Source organism: Pelodiscus sinensis, chromosome 8, assembly GCF_049634645.1.
Source record: "Pelodiscus sinensis isolate JC-2024 chromosome 8, ASM4963464v1, whole genome shotgun sequence".
NCBI lineage: Eukaryota > Metazoa > Chordata > Testudines > Trionychidae > Pelodiscus > Pelodiscus sinensis.
The window spans coordinates 7,238,070-7,265,693 of NC_134718.1; the positions used below are offsets into that span (position 1 = coordinate 7,238,070).

The window sequence follows — 27,624 nt, forward strand, 5'->3', positions numbered from 1 at the left end:
TAACATAGACCCTTAATATTAAACTAAATAACATTATCTGGGTAAAGCATGGCTTCCTTCCGGTTCCTTGGAAAGTCATCAGTTCTGCACTCTTCCTGCTACCTCAGTTTTATTAGTTCTTGCCACCTCTCACCCACCATCTTTCGAATAGTTAAGCTTTCCCTTTCCCAGTACCTCACTGAGGTTCCTCTATCTGGCAGCTGTTACTTGAAGCAGCAGTGGTAGCAGGTGGGCTGTCCTGCAGCCTTTGCTGATAGTGGTGGCAGACAATGATCTCCTCTGGGTGTGCTATGATTATTTTGGGGGGAGGGGGAGAGGGAAGCCCTCTCTAGAATGTGATGGGTTGTTAGCTGGGCAGTGGGGGACTATTTGGTTGTTGCAGTGAGCAGATTATCCCTAATGGGGCGCAGCGGTCACGGTTTTCTTTGTCTTATTGGTGGATCTGGATGCACAAGGCTCCCCACCCCCAGTCATCACTCTTCAGATTCTGTGCTGGAGCTTAGCAGACAGAAATAAGCAGCAATAAGGGCGGGCTGTGACTCCCAGTGAATGCTTGTCCCTGTCGTCATCTGGTGCTTCTGGGGAAGTTGGTAGTGTGGGTTCTGAGAACTACTTAGTGTGTACTTAGGTATGCCTAGGTGCATTAGTGGGGTACACAGGCTAGGAGCTGCACCATTGTCACAGTAAACGATGTAGTAGCACACTCAGGACTGAACATTCTTAATGAACAGAAATGATTTGAGCGTTTTGGCAGGTGTTGATTGCAAAACAATTTATTCCATTTGTCGTTCCCTCGCCCCCCATCTCCACCAATTTAATTGATGTGTGAGATGATAACTCCAGTATGCACAAGGCAAGCTTAAGGGTTTTGGGGGGAATTTAATGTGATGATTCATTGGGAGGTAGCAGTCAGTTTGCAGTAGTTATTCTTGAGACTTTTTTAAAAATCGAGGTTTTCCTCTTTGGGTCTTAATTAAGGATGTATTGGGGGTAACAAAGGGCATGCACATGCTCCTATATATGTACAATTTTACCTGCTTTAACAAGTAGAACAACAATAAGTCTCTGATACTTGGGTATATCCCTCTAGAATCAAAGAAACTAATTATTCCGCCAGCCCAACTGGATTCCTAAAACAATTGAAAAATGAAAAATAACTTGCTGGAGGAGTTCTGCCTAGCTAAAGAGAAGATAAAAATATTTCACTGTAGCTTTGTATAGCTTACCGTTATGACTTAAAATATATGATCTAATCATTGTATTTAAGGAGAGAATATTTATAGATAGAACTGCTTGTTTAGGAGTAGTTTCCTATTCAGAAAGGGATAGAAACATCTGTTTTACTTCAGTGTACCTGCAGTTACTTGATGATTTAGTGATCTTTGGACATTCTCTGTAAATAGTGGTCATCTCTTTTGATCAAATAATTTGATAATTCCAGTTGATTAACTTTTTAGATGAATAGTCAAAAAGAAACCAGCTTTGGGGTAATGCTTGCTGGCACACATCAATAGCTCGGTTTTTTGTTTTCATCAGTTGAGAGTGATCTGTAAAAGAGATGAATCAATTCTTCATTTGAATGGAATATAATCTTTTGTTCTGCTGATCTATTCTGTGACTTCTTTCTAGTCTCTGCCAACCCTTTCTGAAAGGAATCTTCCGCTTCTTATTTATCACTGTAACGATCTTAACTGTTTCAGTTAGCTAAACAGTTAGTGACTGTCTCCTCAACTTGCTTCTAGGCAGAAAAATTGAGGACATTGGTGATTGGTAACCTGAATGTGATTGGGTGGACATAGCAGTTCAGAATGTTGACAATGCTAACACATCACCTGTGTTGCAGAAAATCTATAACTTGTAGCTAGTCTGAGGAGTTATGTTATTGTTTCAGTGTAACTTTATTGTGGTGAAACCATTTTCAGCCTGATAACTTTATGGCTAAAAGCTTTTAGATATTTGGTGCAATCTGTGGAGGCAGATATCTGTGTGACATTCCATTCCATATTCTTTATGAAAATATGTTTAGGCTGTGAATATGACATGCGATGTACTTTACACACGATAACTTATGTAAGGTAGCATTGATTTGTTGAATATGATTATCCTATTTGTGTGCAGGTATCATTTTTATATTCAATGTTATGAATATTGACTAACATAGCTATAGTTCAACTACGCTACTTTGGATGATGCTTACTGCTAACACTTCAATGGTCCAGCACCGAGGACAATGGACTGTAAAAAGGCTTGGCCTTCCTGTGCATTTTGACTTATGGATGCTATGGGGCTACAGAAAACAGTTCAGAATGTGGTGGAAACTGCAGAATACAATTGTACTACATCAGCTCGCCAAGACGTAGCAGTTTGTTTTCCAGATACAGTTAACTTCCAATAATCTGGCACCTTTAGGACCCGGGGGTGCCGGATTATCAGATATGCCTGACTATTGGAAGGGGGGGCTATGAGGGGTTTGGGGTGGAGTGGGGGGGATGCCACCCCAGACCCCTCATAGCCCCCCCCCCTTCCGATAATTCGGCTCTGCCCCAGGCATCCCTGATTCAGCTACTGCTGGTTAGTTTCAGCAGTGGTTGAATCAAGGACACCTGCAGTAGAGCAGATGGAGTGCTGCCGGGTTGGTCCGGTAGCGCCTACCCTTGGTGCCGCGAGACCAACCTGGCAGCCCCCCAGCTGCTCTGCCCCAGGCGTCCCCAAGAGCAGCTGGGGTGCTGCCGGGTTGGTCTCGTGGCGCCAAGGGTCGGCACTACCGGACCAACCCGGCAGCCCCCCAGCTGCTCTGCCCCAGGTGTCTCCAAGTCAGCCGCTGCTTATACTGATCAGCGGCTGACTCCTTGAAGCCCGAGGTAGATCTGCTCTGCCTTGGGCTTCCTGGAGTCAGCCACTGATCAATATCAGCAGCGGCTGAATCGGGGACAGCTGGGGTGCTGCCGGGTTGGTCCCGCAGCCGCGAGGGGCAGCGCTATGGGACCTACCTGGCAGCACTCCTGCTGCTCTGCCCCCGGCTTCTCTGATTCAGCCGCTGGTCAGTTTTAGCGGCGGCTGAATTGGGGAAGCTGGGGGCAGAGCAGCTCCAATGGTCCGGCTGCCCGGAGCACTTCCGGGTTCCTGATGGTGCCGGACCACCAGGAGTGCCGGACCATCGGAGTTTTACTGTATTTTTCTCCTTATGGCTAGAATTTGGGGTGTGTAGTTGCTTCCTTGGCAGTGTGGGTACTCTGGGTGAACAAATCCTGTTTTTTAAAACACGGCCAACATGTATTAAGATTTTTAAACACCACTTTACACCTAATTACTAGAGAATTATGTTTAAAAAATGTCAATTGGTTGTGGTGAACTTCAGTATGTTTTTCTAGTTCTTTTGTGTTCCAAATGTGGCATTAATTTGGTCTTGATTTTAAAATGTACGTTTTCCTTGTTAGTCCCATCTTCAAGGATAGGGGGACAGTTCAATTCACAGCCCTCATTTCCTTTGAATGACAGTTAGTGGCCATCCACTTCAGTTAATCTGGTGCACTTAATTTCATTTGACGTTGCCTAAACCAGTGTTTCTCAAACTGTGGGTCCTGACCCTCCGGGGGGGGTCACAAGCAACTTGGGGAGGGATCGTGAACAACTTGAAGGGGGTCGCGAGCAACTGAGAGGGGAGTCACGGTATCACAAGTTTGAAAACCCCTGGCCTAAACCATAGCTGTATGTATCTTGTTTAATATTATCTCTATTTTGTATAGTCACATGACTTGCTTGCTTGTACTATTACAGAACTTTTTTATGTGATGTTTCTAAACGTTTGCTTCCAATTGTATTGAAATCAGTTGTAATTCTTCTCTTTAATGTGCACCCTATTGTTGCATGTAGTCCCTGTCCGTAAGAATGCTTTTAGTCAGGTAACACTATGTCTTTATTGGCACTTGTTGCTATATTAAGAACATTCATAGTTGAAATGACAGCTGGAACAGAGAACCAGAAATAGACCGAATCTTATCTCAAACCCTGAACAGAAAGCCTCACTTCTCATCATCCCATACTTTATTTGTAATTCTTAAACACTGTGTATCACTATTCCTCAGACTTTGTCCTTTTGAGGTGGCTATTTGTAATTCTCTTTCATTTTATTGTGAATTTCCTTCCTCATTAACTTGACATTTCATTCTTGTGGAATAGCTTCTGCCATTACAATGTTGGGAGTCATATAGCAGATGCTACTTCTAAGAGTGAATGTCTGCAGTGTGGTAGTTTGGGTCCTTTCCCCCAACCCATTTTTATATGTAGAACAGCTTCAGTGTCAAATGTCTTAGTAAATATAATATAGCTTCATTTCATATATATGCATTTCTTTCACATAGCTCCAGTGTTTAAACAGCTTCAAGCCTTGGACTACAATGCTGCACAGTTCATATAGAGACAGTTACCTGGGTTTTTTGTTACCCAGCTTCAAATATTGTAAAGCATATAGGGGGCTTATTCATCAAAATGATTCACGCATACTACAAAGTTTTCAAGGGGAGGGGAAGTCAACTGAAAAAAATGGTGTAAACTGACTTTTAATGCATGAAGGTCCTTATTGAAGAATTTGTGTAGTGCTTATGTCCTGTTGAAGCCAATGAGACTATTCATATGCCAAAATTTCTGCTGAATTAGGACTTTTACACACAATACTCTTTGATTTGTGTCATAGTGAAAGCAAGAGAACTAGACACATTTAATGCTGGGCTGGTAGGATTTCAGCGGTACCCAACCCCCTCAAAAAAGGAGGGAGAAAGCCAAATAAATATATTATCCCATTGAGCAGTACTTCTGAAAGTGTACCACAGAAACACTTTCAGAAACACTTTAACTGGCCTCCCTGGTTTGTATGTACTGGTGCCACGGAGCTTCACAGCTCCCATTGGCTCTGTTCTGTCCTACTGTGTTGCTATCCATACGGTCGGCTCCCATCCTGAGAGGAGAATTCGTGCTGCTTTTGAAAGGGTTATATAGCAAGTTGTATCTTGATGAATGATAAGCCTTTGTGCTACCAGGGGCTCACCAAAGCGCTCTTAATATGCTCTCCTTTTTTGTGTGCAGTAGTAGTTAATGGCATATTATCCTTGGATTTGGCTATCAAAATGGATACCTGCAGTGCCCTCACTGGCCTCTGATAAAATTTAAAAAACAATGAATAGTCATGCAGCACCTTAGAAACTAACAAAAAATGTAGATGGTATAATAGTTTGACTAAAACAAGGTAAATGGTATTAGAGACATCAGCTAATGTTAATGCCTCTACATGGCAGTCCCTATTCCACTGTTCCTTGTAAGCTGTGCACTTGTGCAACTGCTCAGGAGAGATTCAAGTGCTGCCCAGCTGGTTAGCAGAGCACCCACAGTTAGGTTTTTTGTTTCTATTAGTGGTGCTCATTCGCACATGCTTCAGTGCATGTTTTTATTCTGCACATGGATGGAAAAGATTAGAGGGAACATTGCCCCATACCTGGCATGAACTATTGCAAGAAATTGATATCACTTCTGTGAAGACAGATTGAACTTTGGTTTTTATTTGGCCTGTTTGGGTGTCTCTTGTACAGTTACTCTTATGCAATGCTGAGCCTTTCCTCTTTCTGTAGTGCAGTCATCAAGGGCTGGCTAGGGAAGAGAAGGGAGGAAATGGGAGATGCCCCGTAGGGAATGTCTGTACAGCATTTTGGAGCCCACAAGATGGATAGACTTGAGCTAGCTGGTCTTGTGTTTGTGTTCGAAATATAGCTGTGCAGACAGTGCTTTGCAGTTGTAGTTTGGGATGGAGCTCTGGCCCAGAAGCCCATCCCTCTCAAAGCCCAAGCTGCAACCTCAGCCGTACCTGTCAGACTGCACAACTATATTTGGAGTGCAAGGGCCAGCTTTGCTAGCCCAAGTCTGTCCACTTGACCCGGGGCCTTGGTTCTTTGCAGGCTACCAAATACTGTGTAGATGAGTAGTGGTGGCAACTGTGAAGTACTGGCTGGATGGGGGTATGCCCTCAGAAACCCTCTCTCTTGCGAGGGACGCCAGGCCTGGTGTAGGGTGCTCCATTGAGTCCTAGCACAGTGTTTCTTAAACTGTGTACTGTGGCACACCGGTGTGCTGCGAGACAGTTGGAGGTGTACTGTGGCCTCTTAACTTTTTTTCCCCCCCTTCCTTGGCGGAAACAGAAACTCAGCTAGGACAACACGCACGACAGTTAAAGGGGCCGCAACTTTTTTCCCCTCAACTTTCCCCCGGTGTTCCGCTTTAAAAAAAAAAAAAAAGATTCCCCCGGTGTTCCGCAGAATTAAAACATTTAAGAAACACTATCCTATCATCTACTTACATCCCTGAGGAAAAGGGAAGTTAGTAAGGTGGGCTGGAACGGTTGTCGTTTTTGAAATCTGATTCTATTTACTGGAATACAGAACTAGATACACACACTCAAAGGGAAGAGAAGAAAACAGCAAAGATAGGAAATGCAGCTTCTGTCTTTGGTGTTTACTTTCACTGCAACCTGGAGAAATACAGGAACAGCATATGTTCCTATCAGTGCTGTCAAGGTCTGGTAACTTGTACCAGCATCCAGCTGTTGAAGGCATTGTTTTTAGATGCATCTTTCTGGTCACAGGCCTTCAGCAGTGTTACAGAATATACAGTCCTGGCCTTCTATGCTGGACTTTTATTAGACCGAAAGAAAAAAGGAGAGGACTATGTAAGAGAAGAAATAAGGTAGTGAAGGAACAAGACATATGGGGGTGGTACAGAGACCATGGCTTACGTTCCAGATGATATTCTGGTTTTGCTGAAACCAGTGGAGGTGGTTGTCACCTGGATCCCTCTCTCTCTGGCCTGAAATGTCTGGTCAAGACATTTCTCAGGATTAGAATGAAGAAGGTCCCAGGCTTTCTGGAGATGGTAGCAGTCATGATGGTGATGTAGCCCGTTTTTCAACATCTTCCCTTAAGGACTCCGAAAGGGAGAATGACGGGCTAAGGACCCCAGAATGGGGAGTGATGGTCAGAAGACCCCAGAGCCTCATTATTTGGGCCACAAATTAGGCCTAATTCCCAACACATCAGTTTTGGTTCACTGATTTCTGATTCCGTACTTCTCTTGTTTACTGGACATGTTCTTAATGCAAACCTTGAATTGTATCAGTAGGCCTTGTTGTTTGGACTAATTCAGTTTCTCTGTCTCCCTTATAGACCGTAGCCCATATTGTTTTGGGTTGACATTTTATTAACTTTCACAGTTAAACTCATAATTTAGATTAAGTTTACAGGCCCAGTTATATCACAACAGCCTTTAAAATATATGTGATTTGATGTGGACTTCAGTTTCCTTTAGAGAGACACTGTACTGAGTTAGGGATGTAAGCGACTAGTCCCTTGACTATTAATACAGATTTTGTTTGAAATCAGACTCTGCACACTGGTTTCTTTTTCTATTACCTTTCTTAGTTTTCTTTGAACTATTTGTAGTGAACTTGCTTCCAGCAAACTACACAATTTTTAAGAAAAGGTGAATTGTATATAAACCTTTAGGGATCACTTTCCTTGTAGCAATTTTTACTTTGGTAGCATTCCAATTCCATTAGCTTTCCCCCTTCCTTTTAATGTCTATTGGAGCTTTGACACTGGGCTCAAAATAATTGAGACTTCTATGCCAAACACAGCTAAAATGCTCTGCATTGAATGAACAAAAAAGTCTTAAAGCTAGCAAAATGTTTTACAAATATCTCATGGACTTGTGAACTTACACTTGAAGAACAATCCAATATTCTCATTCCATACCCACATGTTACTACCTTTTGAGGGGGAGTGGAACATTTGTTGTACTGAATTAGTGTAAAAAGGTAATATAACACAGTCTAACAAGGTTTGCTTTGAGCAAATGTTGTGGTTATTAATCTCAATGTTCTGGTGGAAACATTTGTGCTGTAACTATGATGAGTAAGAGAGGATTCAGACTGCAAAATATTGCTTTGGCTGCTTTATAGTTTCTTTATACTTGAATGTCTTTGTGTATGCCAGCTTAAATTGAATGGAGACACAGCAGCTGTTCTTTCACTGTTCAGCAGGACACCCTTCAGTTCAGATAAATAGGAGGCAGTAAATTGTGTATGGTAATTCCAAAGTTGTTTTGACTCCTTAGCAGTTCAAAAAGGCATGGAATGGTTCAAGGAAGTCTTCAGCACTGCTTGGAGTTAGGAAAACAGTAGAAAGCGTTGTTCTCTAGGGAGAGTCAAGTCCCCCAAAGTGCACTTACTATTCATGGAGGTATTGAAAGTACTTGGTATTTTTGCAGGATAACATCATCCAATGAGCTTTCAGAGAGATGATGGGAAGTTTTTTAATAGTTACACACTGATGGCATTAGCAGATGGATCTGCTCTCCACATTTAGCTTCCGGTTGTTACATTTAGTTCTCCAACAGCATTGAATATTAAAATCAGTATTTTAATGGTAGGGCTTGTGATTTTTGGTTTTAATTATTAGACACTAATAAAACACCCTGATACAACAAACAAAAACATTCCAGTGTTTTAGATAAACACTAATAAATACTTGTATCTGAGGTCTTGTCTACACAAAGCAATAATGCAGACCATATAGGAGCATCATATTTTTAAAGCACACTAATGCGTTGCATGGTAATTGGTCTGTGCAGACCCTGCTGGTGCTCACTAAAGATTCCCTACTGTGCTTAATGTAGTGAAACAGAGCCTTGATAAAGCAAACTAAGGAACCACACAGGCATTTCACATTACAATACTATGGTAATGCATAACGTGTGTGATGAATAGACTGTATATTATTTGCTACTCTGTGTACGTGTACACACACACACGTACACCTCCAAAGCCCTCAATTTATGGATTTTTATATAACACTCAAAAAATAAACCCTGAAACAGAATCCCTCTTGAATAGTCTGTGAATGGTGGCTGGCAAGTAGTAGAAGTGCAGCTGTGGTCAGAAAAAATTACTCTTTTTCTGGGGTTGGGTGGGGTATCGTTCTCACAGACTGTCAGCTTTGGACCAAAATCACTACTCCTAGCCTCAGTTGGCTTTGTAATCTGCTGTAGACTCAAGCCCTGATGGAGCTGGTACTGCCAGGCATTCTGAGCATCCAGGGAAACAGGGTAAAGTGTGAATAAGAACAGATCCATGAGAATTGGGTTGAGTTGACTAGCGCTAAACTGCTCTTAACAGAAGATATCTTCACGCTTCCTCATTCTGGCAATAAATTCCCCTGATCAGTGCCATACGAGGGGTAAGAACAGGACAGATGTTCATTGGTAGACCATCTGTCACAGATTCACAGGATCAGAGCTACGTCCCCACCTTTGACAGAGATTTTCCGAGAGATTGTTCCAACGTGCCAAAGCTCCAAGTGTTCTGACCCTTCCTCTTGGGTAAACCAAGCAGCCTCATCACCTCCTGAGACTGAACGTCTGGGCATTCTGCATACAGTAAGCATCTCCAACTGAGAAGAAGCCTACACTACAAAACTAATGTGACTTCCATTACATCGACGTACAGCAACGGCAGTAATTAAATCGATTTTTTTCATGTCCATGTTACCCTCTGTCTGTCAGTGGTGTTTGTCCTCAGCATGAGCACTTCTACCAATTTAACTGAAAGTAGGGATGTGAAAGTGTAACCATATACATGGTTAACCCATGAGCATGGGATCATTGGTTAACATTCACGGTTACATATAGGCTCCTGGTATGTGCTAGGAGCTGGCTTAAAAGCTGGTTTCCTATGTGCACCAGTTCATGGGGAGCCACCTGCTGCCCTGTGCTGCTGCCTTTTATACAGCTGCAGATTCGCGGGGAGCAGGAGGGAGCTTACTGACAGCCTGCGTGTAACTGTTGACATTTTCAGCAGTTGCATGGCTACTTAGTTACACACATTTTAACATCCCTAAGTTACAGTGTGGGAGCACTGACGGCTGCCAGAAGCACCACTGCCTGGGGCTGGCTGACAGCTGACAATCGCCGGGGCTGCTGGGCTGTCAGCCATCCAGGGCAGGCAGCTAGAACAGTCAACGGGGTGTTTACACTGATACTGTGTCTACCTAACTACACTGACCTAAGCAGTGTAGTGAGTGGCTTAGATCAGCAGTGTAGCTGCCTTATGTTGACCGAACTCCATAGTGTAGACCCAGCCTGAAATATTTCTGATAGAGACTTGCACAGTTTTCAAGGCTAATGTACTTCACTCAGTATGTGGAGTGACACTGAAGTACTATTTCAAGAAAAAGTAAGCTTTATTAGTTAGTTGGAACACAGCACTGGAAGTCCTTCTATTAACACAGAGAAATAAAGGTCAAAGCATTGTCCAATCTCATCAGTCCAGAGCAAGTCACTTGCCAAACTGCAGTGAACTCCATATTTCAGTCTTGGTTTTCCTCTGACCTCTTTCCTCTTCAAACCAAATGGAAGTTGTGTATGTGGGAACACATAGTGGCTGTACAATCCATCTGCCTTTTTGACTTGCTGGTAGGTTGGCATGAAACTATCCATGCCAACCTATATAAACATAAGTAATATTGCAGTGAATCTAAGCTGCATATGAGCATTTTTAACTTCTTGATGTGGCCATGGGTTAAGGTTGTTTATCATTCAACAGAAATGAGGAACTCAGTAAATATTGAATCAAAATTATTCTGTGTTTCTACAGGGGATCAGTAAATCTCTCTTCTGCACACATTTGGTGAAGATGTATTGGTGCAGGACTATGCTCTGATTAACGATGGAGAGCTTATCTGAAACGAAGACCTGCATGCAGTATGAGCCTCCTTCACTGCAGTCCCATCTGTTAGAGTTCTGTATTAAAAAAGAATGGGGGGAGAGAGAAAAACCAAAACTGGATTACAAAACTGGAAAGTTTCAAATTAATTTTTGATTTGACGAAATTATCTGGTAGAAAAATATATTTTCATTTAAACACACACAGAGTGAAGGAATAAATGGGGATTAGATTCTTCCTTTGGAAGTTGTCTTGCTAAATAAAAGGATAAGGTAGCATTTCTATAGTATTTTCCCTGGTTCGCAGTATTTTTAATGATCCATTTTTAGCTCCCTCCAAAGATCTGCTCAAAATTGGAAAAAACGTTACCTTTTTTACAGTAAACAGAGCTGATCCGCATGGATGCAGATAATCCATCAGGATATTGCTGGCTGGGATATTTGTGATCTAACCTCAGGCAGTCTACGTGGGGGAAGGCACTGCTTTCCCAAACCGCCAGCCTGGCTGTCCGCCCATACTCTGCCCCCAAAATGCCAGCTGTAGGCATTCTGGGGGCAGAGTGTTGCTGCCCCGGAGCGCCCGTCCTCCAGGGCTGGGGAGGCTGAGGACCATGTTCTCTCTGCCTGCCCCTTGTGCTGGGGCCAGGGAGGCTCAGGTGGCATGTCGCCCTCCCTCCCTGTGATGGGGGGCAGGGCCTAGGCAGAAGGGGCAGGGCTGGGAGTGGGGTTGCGGGCTTGCCTTCTGCAGCTGCCCATGGACATAGCAGTAAGTCCTGCAAGCATCCTATTAAGATAAAAATTTAAAAAATGAACTGGAAGTAAAAGTATCTTTAAAGGATGGTAGTGGTAAAATTATTACCTATGAAAATTGACAATACAATGTACGTGTGAATCACAACATTTATGATAACCTGCAGTCCTTTGATACTTAAAAACAAAACCTGTATGTGGGGGGGAAAAAAGCAAATCTTCATCCAAATTTGCCATGACTGGTCACTATAAGCTCCAAGTCTAATTTTCACTTATGTTACTGCAGTTATCTCAAAAAGCTTATTTTTAATTGTAAGTTTAACCACGCATTTATTTTCTTCCTATTAAAAAGAGAAAGTGCTTTAATGTGAGGACATTAATATCTGGGGCTGTGTCTATACTACGGGTATCCTCGAAAAACTCTGCCGTGTCCAGGGAATGTATCTGCTCTTCTGCTTTTTTTTTTTTTTACCATGTTTTTCCACTTCCACGAGGAAGAAGGGCTCTTCCGAAAGAGGAGGCTCTTCCAAAATTTGGCCCAGTGTAGACAGGCCAAATTTCAGAAAAGCCTCTTCAGAAAAAACTACTGGAAAAAGGTACGCAGTGTGAGGAGTGCAATCTGCGTACTTTTTTCTGATAGATCGTTGAAATCCAGACATAGCCTGGGTGAGATCGTTTTGTTTGTTCTGCCTTTAGCTTTTTCTACAAAATGAAGCATCTTGCTCTATTCCTGTTCATTCACTGTTATAGAGCCAGAAGTGTACATGGCCTTTCTTAAATATACACAGTAGAAAAAGACATTGTTAGATTTGTCTTCAAGGTCCAAGTCTTTGATGAAATTATTGAACTGTCAGTGAGACTTCCCATTCAAATGGATGAAACTAACAATTTCTAGGACCATGTTTGTAACATTTTTGTACTTGAAATGTCTGCCTGCGAGATGTTCGTGATGGAATAACTCTGGAAATTTGGGTTGCTTTTCTAGTCTGATAAGGCCTACTTCACCCCCTATCCCCACCCCTTGCAGGACTCCATCCATTGCAACACTGACTAGTTTATCCAGTAGCATGCTGGCTTTTGTCTGGTTTCACGAGGCATAAAGGAGCGGTCGTCAAAGGCTTCCCTTGTTGACCGATCCTCGGCTTGACTCGCTCGCTGTGCTGACGATCAGCTGAGCCAGCATAGTGTGGTGGCCATTTTTATTTTAATGAAGCCAGGGATATTTAAATCCCTGCTTCATTGACTGTCGGGTAGCCTATTTTACATGTAAAATCTTCCTCCCATTCTGGCATAAAACTAGAGATGTAAAATCCCATTTAATTATTAATTGGTTAAACATTGTTTAACTGATTAAATGGGGGCAGGCAGGGGAGAGTGGCCTCCCCACCCACTGCAGCTGGGCTAGAGAGGCCCCCGCCACGGTGTGCCCCATATTGCAGGTACACCCCCTGCCTGCAGTGGGCCCTGCAGGGATGGATTAGACAGACCTCTGCCCACCATGGGTGGGGGTCTATTCAGCTACTGATGGTTAACCAATCACATCTGTACTTAAAATTTCCATTTTTCATTTTCATACTTGCCTTTATTACAATTTTAAGATGTCATCAATGAATTTAATGTAGGGATAGCACTTGAGTTGCATTTGACTAATGTTAGATTTATGAACAGTAAACACAGCCTGTATTCTACAGCATGCGGGGAGATGCTGAGCTCATAAGGTCTGCACATGTCTGAAGACAGAACAACACAATTCTCCAAGATAGTGCGCACATGCGAGCTTGTTTTTCCTGGTGGTCTCACTCTCACACTATTGGATTCACCTGGGCTTAACTTCTCTTAAGTGTTGCTTGAAGCTCTCTCTGCCTTTTCCCCATTCTCTGCCTACCAGACTGGTGGCAGGAGCTTGGGGCTTCTGTCTCATAAGAGGTGTGTGTGTGTGTGTGTGTGTGTGTGTGTGTGTGTGTGTGTGTGTGTGTGTGTGTGTGTGTGTGTGTGTGTGTGTGTGTGTGTGTGTGTGTGTGTGTGTGTGTGTGTGTTGGGGTTTCAGCTGATAAGACCCCCAAGACCTCCCTAGCCCTTCACAAGGCAGAAAGCCCTAGCTCCACTTCTGTGCTGCAGGTGAGAAGCCCTTTGATTCTCCCCTCTCAGTCTGGTAGATGTAGAATGTCCAGTAAGAGGCTCTGAGAGCCACACTTATAAGTATAAAAGAGCTGCACATAGCTTGCGAACTGCAGCTTGGTCACCCCTGCTATATACATACATAATTTATAGTTGGTGTGTAGAGTACTGAGATCTGTGTCATTTGAGTTTCAGCCATCCTGCTGAAGGGGGAAAACCAGCCATTCACCTTACTGGTTTAGCTCACTTATCCACGTGTGAAAATGATGACTAATAGGACTGCTAGTACCGGACACTTCTTTTGCCTTTAGGAGGGGAAAACTCTTGCTCTCCATTAGCAAAGTGTTAACATTTTGTGATGCATTTCTGACCTATCACATTTTAGAGGCCACAGAAGAAGTGCCTATCTTTCTTTCCCTCACATGTTCCTATTAATACATTCCAAATAATTCTGTCTCTGCTTCTCCCTGTAAAAAGACGGTTTAACTTTTATTTTTGTGTTGGAGATGAGGATGTTGACCAACACTAGCAGTAATACCACCTTGCCCACGTATCATTGGTGTACAGTATACTCTGCCCCTCTTCAGACTAGTATGTTTCTATTAGCAGAAGGCTTACAATGTCACAATTGCCCTACTTATTATGAACCTCGTTGGTGGGCTACTGCAGTTCACGTTGTCTTTCTCCAAATATTTACATACTTCTGTTGCATTCTGTATCACCTAGTGGAGCCACTTTGAGACTTAGGGATCTTTCACAGCTATAGTTGTCTTAAAAGTGGGTCAAGGAACAGTTTATTGAGCTACATCTAGACTGCAGGCTTCTTTCGGAAGAAGCTTTTCCGGAAGAGATCTTCCGGGAAAAACTTCTTTTGAAAGCAAGTGTCTACACAGCAAAAGCGCAACGAAAAAGTGATGTGCTTTTTTGAAAGCTAGCATCCAATCAATGTGGACTCTATCTTGCATTTCAGTTGTGATTACTGTGGATGGAGTGGCCACCAGGGCACCTGTGCTTTTTCCTGGAGGCCTCTACTTTTGAAAAAGCACTCTCTTCCACGTCCACACATGCCTCTTTCCGAAAAAGCTTTTTTGGAAAAACGCTTCTTCCTCGTAGAATAAGATTTACTGCTATCAGGGGAAAAAACCCTCCGTTCTTTCCACGCTCTGTCGAAAGAACATAATAGAAGTGTGGACGTAAGTATTATTTTTCCAGAAAAATGGCCGTCTTTCCAGGGAAAACTCTGTAGTGTAGACATACCCTTGATGTTTGCAGTGAGAGGATTTTTGTGCTTCCCTCGTGAAGCAGATTTGACATATTGAAGTTGTGTACTTCACCAATTAGAGAGTTGCCATTTTTTTGTTCATATATAAACCTGACCTGGAAAATCTAAAAGGAGAGAGTTTAATCTTTCTTCGGGACTGATTAGAATGGGGCTAGCATATTATAATCTTGAAATAGTTCTTGTCTCAGAAGTATTGCAGCAGGAGAGAAGCTTTTCATAATAGTACTGGGAAAGTTTTTCAAAATATTTGGCATTGATTACCTATTATTTGTTTTTGTGTTTCCTTTCATCTTGATTTATGTACCCTGCATTTAATCAGAATACTTATTTAGTGGACTCTCATCTGTACAGGGATACTAGGCTTCTGCTGTATCAATAGAAAACAATTTTGCTGTCCAAATCATGTCACTAATTCTGGTTTCCATATAATCTTTTTCTATAAGGGAACTGTTGTAGTTGGATTGTAGGTTTCCACTGTAGGATTTCCTTGGCCCTTGGGCAATTTTAAACCGGTGTTTAAAAATTTCAGTATAGCAAGTAAGTTCATTTCTTTATGTTGGTGACAGATGATTGAGCTTTAATTATCTTGATTTATTACCCGAGGATTTGGGAATGGTGGTTTGAACCTTCTGGAATTCAGTCTCTAGTGTAATTTTGAGAACCAGCCAAAGAAAGCATGCATAAATGAAAGATAGGACCTGTAAATAGAACTGAGGTATTTAAGCACATGCCCGACTTACGGTGTGACTAGTTCTGTTGACTTAATGAAAACTACTCATATGCTTAAAGCTAGGCATGTACTTAGGTACTTCAGCAAATCAGGCTATATTGCAGTTGGGTGAAGTGTCAATACTGCAGTATTAAAGATTTATTTTTTTATCAAGTACTTTATGGTCTTCCTATGAACCACAGTTAAGTAAGGGAGAGCTTGATATATTTTTTTTTTTGTTGGTTTACTTACAGATTTATCTTGCAGCTCCTACGCAGAAGTGTAGTCTTTATCAGAACTGATAAAATAATGCCAGAGTGTGTTTTTTACACATCTGTCAGTAACACCCTTTAAGATAATGCAAATAATTTAAGACTGGAAGTGGAACAAATTAAAGCTCAAGTGCTAAATGTGACAAAGATGGATTTTGAATAAGAAACATGCACTAGAGCAGTGGCTCTCAACCTTCCCAGACTACTGTATCCCTTTCAGGAGTTTGAGTTGCTGAGTACTCCCCAGTTATAAATGACTTGCTTACAAAATCAGACCTAAAAATAAAGAAGTGTCACAGCACACTTATTTGAAAAAATATTTATTTTCTAATTTTGTCATATAATTATAACATAAATCCGTTGCAATATGTTTTCCTTACAGCAATATAAAGAAGTCATTATCTGTATCAAATTTTATTTTATGTTGACATCACTAGTGCTTTTTATGTAGCCTCTTGTAAAGCTAGGCAAATATTTATGATGTACCCCTTGAAAGACCTCTGCATATCCCCAAGGATCTATGTATTTTTTGGTTGAGAACCACTGCACTGGAGTAAAGGTCTTAGGATGTGTTTTCATTATTAGAGCCTTGATTTAACAAATTACTTTAAAAATATGAGTTGTCCCACTGACATCAATGAACTGGAATAGCAGGCACAGAGTAACATTTTAAATAGGTATTATCCTAAAAAAAGCCTTTTTGTGAGTCCTTCAGTCTTCATTCATTCTTGCTTGTAAAACGTATAACATCTTCTCTGTAGGAGAAGGGCATCATCCCATTAGAATATTTATTGGGATTGAGGCGTGACAAGTGAAATCTGCGTTATATCTGACTGCTTTCATGAGCCAGCCAAACTCTTTGTCGTTATTACTAAACCAGACTGTGTGAAGTAGAATTGACTTAGTGATTCTTGATCCTTTTTTAAATTAAATCCTGCTGGGTGACAGTATCTGGGGACCAAGCTCCAGAGAACAACTTTGAACCTGAGACATACTATGTTTTGCCCTATTTCAGTGGCTATTCCTGTGTGTGGTTGCTAAATTCCATTCTGTATTTATGTGCTTAATAAATATAAAGAAAATAAATCAACTGCAAATTAAGCACTGCATTTACAGCCTCATATCAGAGCAATCTGAATAAATAATTTGGTAAACTCACCCTTTGTAGTAAATATTTGCTGTTAGTTGGTCTCAAATGTAGCAGTTCTGTACAAACAAGAGGCAGGTGTACATTTATCATAATTGCTGACTGAGTCCATTAGCATTTGACAGATGCTTATTTTTAGCCTGGTAACCTGCACCATTTTTTATTGTTTTAGGGCTGACAGAGGCAGAAAGGAGGCAGGGTGGATACGAGTAGGCGACAAGATTAACCAATAAGCCTAGGTTTATCAGTTAATCATGTAGTTGTCTACACGATAAATGCCCTAGTCTGAATATACGCAAAAAGCAGATTGAGAAGTACCTCCACATAGAATCTGGCTTGTCTTTTCTCAAGTATGCACACAGCTCTGATAGACGTGAGTGGGAATTCCTGTGGGGGGGTGGGGTGTGTGTGTGTGTGTGTGTGTGTGTGTGTGTGTGTGTGTGTGTGTGTGTGTGTGTGTGTGTGTGTGTGTGAGCAGAAATGACCCTTGTAGCTTGCAAATGTAGCACTTAAATTACACTTACAATATGTATATTAGTGGTAAACGTGGGCTATTTTTTGGTGTGAGAACTAGAAAATGTCAGGGCTCTGTATTCCTGTGTCTTGTCTCTGTAAAGTTTAGAGCAGAGTATGTATCTTGAACTCATGGAAGACACTTGAACATTTGAAGCTTATGCAAGCTCTATGTGTATCTTCTGGATTCTGACACAAGTTTTAATAAAATGCTCCACTTTTAGCATCTCTCTGGTCTGGGAGTGTAATGCAGGCAAACCTCTTCAGTTTAATGGTTGTGTATTAAAACACATTTTTGGATACAGTAAAAAATAGGATACAATGTTGTCTGTACCTCATGCAGCCCTGCAAGCATTTAATACAGACTAGTGTCTGGGTGAAAGACCTTCTGATTCCCAGGGCCTTGCTGAATGGCTTATTCAGCTGGAAAATACAGTGAACAATGCAACTGGAAATACTCTGTCAAGTTTATGATCTCATAGACCACAGAGAACCAGCTGCTGATTGGAAAGATTTGTGTAACACAAGAGCTCTTGTGTATGGAAAACAGGGAACGTTACCCCTATCTTAGTTCAGTCCCTTCATTATTAACTGTGAGGGGAAACTGATGCATCATTATTTTTGCCTGAGGATAGTCTATAGTGTGTTTACGTGTGTTTACTTCCTGTAGTTAATTACATTTTCTAATACGCTGGTCAGGTCGAAGGGTAGAACAGAGATTAGTGGGTTTTTTTTGTTTTTTAAAACCTTGGGGCTTTCTTCTGATTCACATTTTATTAGCAATCCTGCAAAACTTAATGAGGAAATAAAGTTGCTTCTGTTTTCTTGCATAATTATGTAATGATGATTTTTCGTACTATATCTGGAGAAAGATTTAATAGGTTTAACTTTAATTTATATGTAAATATACATAAAATGCATTTATTTCTAATACACAATGTGACCAGCACCAAGGTAATGTTGGTGTACTTAAGAGGGGACATTGTGTCTTTAGGGTATTTGACTATTAATATGCACTTTATTAAAGAGTTCTCATTTAGCTTATACTCCTGCTCACATAAGTGGAATCACACAGTCCCATTAATAAGACTGCTTATAAGATTAAATGTTCAACTCATGTTCTTTGCTTTATAAGAATAAATAGATAACATTTTTATTTTATGGCTCAATGCTGCAATTGGTGCTCTTGAAATGCATATTATCTGTTATAAAAATTACTATCTCTTAGTAGTGAGAATTGCTTCCTCAAAACTTAACTGAAGCAATGTTTGTGTTAGCATTATTAATTTGACCAGCTGTGTACAGGGAACATCCATACTACAGGCCACAAAACTTGTACAGTGATTAACAGGTAGTTTACTGTCCATGAATTGAATTTATTCCAAAACCCAGTAAACTTTAAAATTGTTAATATTTAGCACATGCATAATTCTTTATATATGCAACAACCTGTATTAAAAATTACCAAAAATAACTAATTTAAGGGCTTGTCAGTTACTAGTTCCTTTTTTTTATGTATGTTCTTACTGATGTAATCATTGACTAAAACTCTGAAGTTGAGGAGTTAAATATGACTCTTGGATTTTTCATGCAGGTTGGAAAAGAAACTGTGCAGACAACTGAAGACCAGATTTTGAAGAGAGACATGCCACCAGCCTTTATCAAGTAAGTTTATCAACATAAATGAAAGTGCCTGCCATAAGTACAGGAATCTGTATATAGAAGTAAATGATTTTTATGATGAAGGGAGAGGGTGGTCCTTTATTATTAATGGTGGATAATCTCAGTGATTTGCCTTTTACTTCCTTTATCTCACTGACTTATTTAGACAGAAAGATTATAGGCTTTTGCTGACAGGAATAGCCAGATGCCAAACCTTTGCCAGAGGTAACTACTTTGCCAGCTTTTGCTTGTTATGGGTAGCTCCCCTCCCTATGTTATTTATCTTACAATCTGGAGGGACACTGGTGAAGGGCGGGTGAATGAGAGTATTACTTCATGCATCAGTGAGAAGTATGCTAAAGAGCTTTTTCTAACACATTTAGTGCTGTTTTCCCCATAAGTGTTTTCCCGTCTTTTGGCTGTAGCAGGAGTATGTCCGTGACAGCATAGCCAGTTGCTGCATAACAATGCTTGGAAATATTTTGAAGAAACCTAATGACTAACGTATGGGCACTTCTAATCAAGTTTATGGCTCAGCACTGATAGCAAATGATTGTCTCCTCTGTGGCCTTGAGTCTTAAAAATGAAACATCACTTTTTAGTGGTCATTAAACTGCCACCACCTGTCACTGTCGAACAGCTTAACTCTCCTTGAAAAGACTTCCCTTACTGAGTCACCCCCGTGAAGTCAGTATTTTCTTTATTAGCAATAAACCAGAACAGGAAACGACTGAACCAAAGACTAAAATTATAAACAAAAGATGGATGGCGTGGAGAAGGGAAGAGAAATGGAACAGCTCTCAGAGAAACGTTTTTGAATAATTTTCTGTAATAGCCTTTGTGAAGATTCACAGGCATGACAGGGCTATGTTTAGGCTTTTGGAAACTTAGAGTTATGCAAAATGTTTTATTTTGTTGCTGTCCAACATATATAGATAGCCATGGCTTCACTTTATTTAGTTGATGCCCTTTGTTTAGGAGGGTGGTGGGAGAAGCAGATGGAAGAAATTAATGACTTTCCTGGAATATGTGAGCCAGAACTGCTTTGTGGAAACTCTTATTTATCAGTCATTCAGCAAGTTAATATACGTTAGACTGACGTGGAATTGTCTTGGAAGTTTTATGTAGGGTAGCTAAGCAATAGCTGCTGGGTCAACTATGAATAAATTTCATATTTTAAACCTAAGTGTTGATCTAAGAACCAAAATATTAAGTTCAACAGCATTTGTCTGACTGTTTTGGATTTTGTTTTGTAGTGAAAAGTAAGAATCACAACTATTTGCTTCACTGTTAAATAAGTGCTACAAGTTTTAAAAAAACCCAAACACATTCCAATATAAAAGATATAAAATTTCTAGTGGAGTTTTGGAAGTACAGGCAGTCCCCGACTTACGCGGATCCGACTTATGTTGGATCCGCACTTACAAACGGGGCTTTTCTCGCCCCGGAGCTCACAGGCGGCGGGTCGCCACCCATGTCCTCTGGGGCGAGAAAAGCTTCTCCTGGTCTGCTGGGGGGGGTCAAGCAAAGCTGCTGGACCCCCCCCCCCCCCAGCAGACCATGGACACCCGAGCAAAGCCGCCGCCTGGGCGGCTTTGCTCGTTTGCCCGGGAGCAAAGCCGCCCAGGTGGCGGCTTTGCTCTGGTGTCCTTGGTCTGCTGGGGGGGTCCAGTGGCTTTGCTGGACCCCCCCAGCAGACTAGGGGGACAGGAGCAAAGCCGCGGAGCACGCCCGCAGCGGGACAGCTCAAGCGCGCCCGGGCTGTCCCGCTGCGGGCGTGCTCCGCGGCTTTGCTCTCCGTCTCCCTGGTCTGCGGGGAGACGGGGAGCAAAGCCTTGGAGCATGCCCGCAGCTGGATAGCCGAGGCGCGCTTGGGCTGTCCCGCTGCGGGCGTGCTCTGCGGCTTTGCTCTCCGTTTTCCTGGTCTGACCAGGAGACCAGGGAGATGGGGAACAAAGCCCCGGAGCACGCCAGCAGAGGGACAGCCCAGGCGTGCCTGGACTGTCCCGCTGCCCGTGTGCTCTGTGGCTTTGCTCCGTGTCTCCCAGGTCAGCAGACCAGGGAGACGGAGCAAAGCCATGGAGGACTTGGGTGGTCCCGCCACTCCCGTCTCCCTGGTCTGCTGAGGGTGGGGAGGTACAGCTAATGCCCCCCCCAGCAGACCAGGCTTTTCTTGCCTACCCCTGGGGTAGAGCAGCTGGGGGCTGCCGGGTTGAATCAGGACTCCTGGGGCAGAGCAGCTGGGGTGCTGCTGGGTTGCTCCAGTAGCGCCGAGGAGCCGTGCTACTGGAGCAACCCAGCAGCACTCCAGCTGCTTTGCCCTAGGCGTCCCCAAGTCAGCCGCTGCTGAAACTGACCAGCAGCTGACTACAGGAAGCCCGAGGCAGAGTTGCTCTGCCCCAGGCTTCCTGGAATCATCCGCGGATCAGTTTTAGCAGCAGCTGACTTGGGGACACCTGGGTTTCTTAAGTTGAATCTGTATGTAAGTCAGAACTGGCATCCAGATTCAGCTGCGGTTGAAACTGATCAGTTTCAGCAGCGGCTGACGCCAGTTCCGACTTACATACAGATTCAACTTAAGAACAAACCTACAGTCCCTATCTTGTACATAACCTGGGGACTGCCTGTAATAACAAAAGTTTATTCTAAATGAATTAATGTTTAACAGTTCTTTGACAGCTCTGGTGCTACAAGTCGACCAACCACAAAATAGATCTGATGCAGGTGATAGCAATGCAGTGTATGCTCCATCACCCTGTCTCATACCATCCTCTTTCTATTCATCCCCAGCCAGCTGATGTAACTCAACCTTGACTTGGAGGGACCGCTACTGGGGGCAATAAGATTAGTTCAGCATCCTTATCCATTCAGGCTTTAGTTTCTGTGAGATTGCCTGCAAGAGTGCAAATTAGCATTATCTGTCGTGTTGGCTTTGTGAAGCTTTCCTGTACGAGTGGGACTGAGACCAGCAAATTCAGTTGATATAGGTCACTTGGCAGCCATCACATGGTGACATCTTTCATTGTCTACTAAAATAATTCAAATCCAGACTAGTGACACCATAGTTTAAAAATCTGATCCTGTTACTTAATTGTCTCTGCCAACGGGGCCATAACTAGTATCTCATTTAAATCTCCTCTTGAGAAATCTGTTCATATTACTAGCTTTATTTTAGTAAAAAGGAGAAGTATTCTGAGAAGCAAAAAGGGGGTGAGTTGGAAACGCTGGGCAAGTAGCAGTGTGTGCATGTGCATCAATTAATTTCATTAAATCATAACAATGGCTAAAAGTATACTCTCAGCTTTTGTTATAGACTTCATTCTTTTGTAAGACCAAAAATGAAAGCTTGGTAACAGGTGTGCATGCTTAATTGACATACATGTCTGATGTTGACTCTTAGTGTGATACCTAAGATCTTCAGGCAATTAATTACTCTGCTACATTTGTGTTATTCCTGATGCTTACAGAATTTAAAGAATATAATGTTAGAACATAAATATTATAATTATAAATATGCAGACACTCAGAGAATCACCATTTTTGAGCAGCAGCGATATTCAGTATAACAAGTGCAAGTATCAGTTGTGAAATCTGGGTTATTTTCAGGGCTGTCGATCACAGTTAACACCTGTGAATAACTGAAAGCAAAACTGACACATCAATTTTTAATGTGTTAATTGCATATCTGTGGGTGGGACAAGAGGCATCAGTGGTGGTGCGGCGGGGAGGGGCTGTAGCAGCTTCTGACCTGGGGGAGGAGGTCCTGGTGCAGCCCTCCAAGCCCTGTGTCATGCTGAAGCCTATGCCCCAAGGGGGACCGAAAACCCAAGCAGGGCTGAAACCCAGAGCCCAGCCCTGCTCCTTTATTTGAAAATACAGAAAAAGCCAAAATAATTTCAATACTCTCCTTTAACAGTGCAATTCAAACTGCAGTTAATTATGATTCATTTTCTAAATTGCTTGACAGCCCTAGGTGTGTGTGTGGGAGGTTGGGGGGGGGGGGGGTTAAGTTACAAATCAGGTGTCACAAGTGCTATTTTATGTGGGTGGGTTATGAGCTGCTATTATCTTTTCACATGGCTAGCGTTGCCTTGCCACACTTACTCATGGTGGTGGAATAGAAGCCAGTGTTTTACAAAGATACTTAAGGAAAAGTCATTTAAATACATAAGTACTTACATGAGAACCATTTACTGAAAAATAATTAGTCTTTACTACTGCTGTGGTCTGGAATTTGCAGCAGAGAGGGCTCTTACATTTTTATTCTCTGTTAATTAAAAAAATGCTTTATCAGTGAAGTGACCTGACCTTTGCGTGACATGGCAAAATTGTAGAAACTTAAGACCTCCCCATAAATTGTGTTACTGTAATTTAAACCATGGTGAAAGCATGTTAGATACTTTAGAGAATGAAGAAATGCTCCTTGTCATGATGAGTTGCTTGTAGCTCTGTTTTAGTGTCTAACATACAATATCTTTCACTTGTTGAAAGATCATTAAGAAAATAAGGATAATCTTAAAGGTGTTAACTCTTTATCATAGTGCTAGGGATAATCATTCAGCTCATGTCAGGAAACTTGGTGCTTTTTTGTGGAAAATGTGTAGACACTTTTCCTTGGGTTGGGACCCTGTCAGGTTAGTGTGCCAACTGCTGAGAGTGATGTTTATGGACAGTTTAGAAAAACACTATGGGCAACCAACATTTTTTTTATGAATGCTTTCTTGTGTAATACAAAGATGGCTCAAAAGGATAAAAGTGAATATGGTTCAATGTTTTAATTCATACATCACAGCACTCCTGCCTCTCAGCTGAGCTGACACTTGTGGCATCTGAAACCCCAGCCTAGCTGGCAAACCGAGCCAGGCAGCAGGCAGGCTGCTCAGGGAAAAGTGTGAACCTGCAACACAGGTGGCTGAACCTGCAGCACATTGGCCAGGCAAGCAGACAAAATTCTATGTCTGTTACAGCCTCCCTGTCACCACTCCCTGGCCCAAATCATCCCACTCCGACCCTCCTCCTTCCCTGGGAGAGGATGCCCAGGATTCACTCACCTAGCTGAGACCTGGGACCATCCCGCTGTGACTTACTGGCGGGGAGGCTGCTACACCTGACCTGCTATACCTCATACCTTACCCAACCCCCCCGCCTACCCCAGTCGTAGGGATGGGGAGCCTGGGAAGAGTGTGTGCTTCATTGCATGCCCACCAAAAATTGCTTCTGTGCTGATGCTAGCGATAGCGAAGAAGAGTTCAAAGCCAAAGGCAGAGAAGCACAGTCATCGCAAGCTCACAGCAGGTCAGAGGAAACCCTCACCAGGAGATTCCTGGGGGACTCCTTAGCTCTACTGTAAATCATGGTGGGTTTTTTTAACCAATATCTAAATGATTTTATGGACAGGTCTAATTTTAGGGGTGTGTGTTTTTTTTTTTTTTTTTTTTCTGTTTTTTGTTTTTGTTTTTAGACTGTGAATTTACTGACGGTTGGCAAACCTGAGCCAGATGTATATTTGAGCTGGAGATGGGACTCACAGATGTCCTGCTCGGTTAGTTGTCAGGAATTCTCCTGGTGAATAAAATAGGTGGCAGACGTCCATCTTAGCTGGGATTGAATGGGGCATTTCATGATGTTCAACAGATCTGTCTTTCTGGAGGTGCCATGTTTTGCATGAGAGCCCAGCAGGTCATGACTTGTGAGGAGGAGTGAATTTCAGTGACTGCAAAAGAAGAGCCTTTGAATCCTGAGTCCTAGCTGATGGGTTCTTAAGTAATCAGTTTCATTTGGACAAAGAGTAGAATATTCAAAGGCTCCTAGCTTCCAAGATATTTTTGGAAATGCGATTTAGCAGCCTAAGTAATTTTAGATAAAACTTTCAAAAATAACCTGCTCTGATGTACGGTTTTGTTTCTACTTACTACCAGCGAATGTTTTGATTCCATTTTAGAGGTGGATAAAGAGATCAGTGGGTGTAACTGAAGTTTCACATGGGGTCCTTAGAGATGAGAACTGCTATAAAATGGTGTTTTAAGATTAACTCTTGCTATTATAATGAGCAACTTGCAATAAAAAACTTCAGAGTAGGTGCCTAAGGGAAATAAAGTTTGGTTATTTGAAGTCATGTTACAGAATATTAATTGGAAAATTTAAGCAAACATGCAAGTGAATGCAGAATTTCATTGGATCACTGTTTGGGTATGTATGTTTCCTATAGAACTACCAAAACCTGGAAAGGATTCAGAAGGTTCAGCTTACTTTCATGCAGCATTTTAATAAGGATTTGGAAACACTGAGGACTAACCTGGTATTCAACAAATGGATTTTCAATTTCTCAGTCTCGTGTCCTGCATGATTTTAGTTTTAAATAGCTGTTCAGTATGGGGTATTCTATTTAAAAATTTGAATAGCATTTTAAATGTATCACTATCTTTTTACAGCATATTGCAAATCCTGTCTACTAACTAGATGTCTGTTGGTCAACCTTACATTGTGTTCCTTGTGGTAAATGTCACTGTTCCTATAAATTGCAAGTGTACTTCGTACATTTGTGGAAACTAGTTTCTGAAGAAATGATTGATTGTCAAGAGCCCTTTAACATTTCTCTAATTATGACACAAGCTTGAAACTGCTCTAATGTCACTTATTCCAACAGAACGATGCAAATGTCATTGACTAATGAAATGTAATATAAAATAATTGTACCAGAAGGGAAGTACATCATAGCATAAAACATGAGAAAGATATATTGGCACACCTGCAGCAATTAAACTTTATCTTTAGCAACTGAGCTTTTGTGTGGCATTTAAAATTAAGGATTGGTGCTGGTGTTTAAAAATATAGATGTTTCGACACACATGGATCCAATTTCATTACAAGGCATCATGGTGTTCTGCTTAGGTCTAAAAACGAGTATTGAAATATATTTATATCTAATCTATCGCTTATAAATGTGGTGTTGCTGCTTGGTGTTACAGTAGAGGTGATCTGACAGTCTGGCAGTCAGCTTTCTAGAACTAAGTAGTTTTTCCATTTCAAATGATAGTCATTAGCATGCATTATTTATGTTAAAATGAACCAAAAAAATCCTCAGGCCCCTGAAAAATCGCCTTACTGTTAGCAGAGAAGTGTCGGAACATTTGTTTTCTTTACAGATTGTATAAATGGACACTAATATTGGTTGAGGGGAAACCGTTTTCAAAATCTTGCAGAAGAGAATAAAAACCGAAACACTAGATGTAAAATTCCCCCACCATTCATCCTCCTCCTCCCCCTGGATTAGTGTTAACAAAATTGTAGTATATAGTTGTCTTTTTAGTCCCTTAATCATTTTACTGGGTTGGAGTAAATAAACTCTAGGTTCATTACTTAACTATTTGTATGGAACTAAGCACAAAAAAGAGTTTCTAAACATTTTTTTTTATCCTTTATACCAATCCACAATCTGCTTCCCTTGAAGTTAAACTTGGCCCTAGTAGTTAAACTTGTTTAGATAATTATGGTTCCTCTATATCAGTTTGTCATTTTACAAAATAAGATATGAAATCATGTTTTATACCAATAATGAAAGTTAAAAGCTTTCTTTTCCCTGGTTGAATCTAATTAATTTTTTGTTCATTTTTTAAAAAACAAACTAAATATAGTGCCTGTTGGAGGGGAAAAAAAAGAAGGTAACTGCTGTGACTGTGGGTTTTTTCATGGTTTGCAATTTAAACTAATTTTTTTTTTATTGAGCAATACATTATTTTGTTCTTTTACAAAAATCACACTCCTGCAGGTGAGGCACATATTCTGAAGCACTATATTTTGAGAGGTAAATGTGTGGAAGTTTTCACTAACCTGGGCTTTATATGATTAAAACAGAAATCCATCTTTAAATCTTCTAAATGTTTTTTAAATTAAAATTATAATTCAGCTAAGACATTCCATTCCTTGGCTTAATCTTTAAGACATTTAAAGAGTTGTTACTTTTACATGAGCTGTTCACAAATGGGAAATACAGCTGTAGCTGCGTTGTGACTTCTATCCAAATGGCCATGAAATTCCTCTTTGCAAATTCAGCACTTTTGAGCTTGTGACTTTGAATTGGGTAGATAGGTGACCTGTTTAATGCCTTTCTTACTGTGTTTGAAAAGAAGAAATATAATGTAGCTTTAACTGTTTTCAGCAGAAGGAAACTAACTTTAGTGAAGTATGTATCGCTTGAAGCTACAACTACTTCTTACGTAGTAAAGACCAGATTGTTCCTGTTTTCTGACTCTTGCTGGTCTTAATGGATTTTCTTATTCAATTCTGGGTATTATCCCCTAATGAGCTGACCAGATGCTTCACTGAAGACTGCGTCTTATGATAAGGTCTGTTCGCTGGCCTGTTTGTCATCCAGTGATTCCCCTGAGTAGACTCAATCTTGTATTGTTCTGAC

At 41.5% G+C, this 27,624-nt stretch overlaps 1 protein-coding gene across 4 annotated transcripts in view; it reads left to right on the forward strand.

Moving 5' to 3' along the window:
• VCL (vinculin) overlaps positions 1 to 27,624 on the forward strand; it is an 80,209-nt gene that overhangs the window by 4,658 nt on the left and 47,927 nt on the right. For all 4 annotated transcript variants that reach the window (XM_075935750.1, XM_075935751.1, XM_075935752.1 and 1 more), the window contains exon 2: positions 19,144 to 19,214. In XM_075935750.1, coding sequence (XP_075791865.1) covers positions 19,144 to 19,214 — 71 coding nt within the window. The remainder of the gene's footprint in view (positions 1 to 19,143; positions 19,215 to 27,624) is intronic.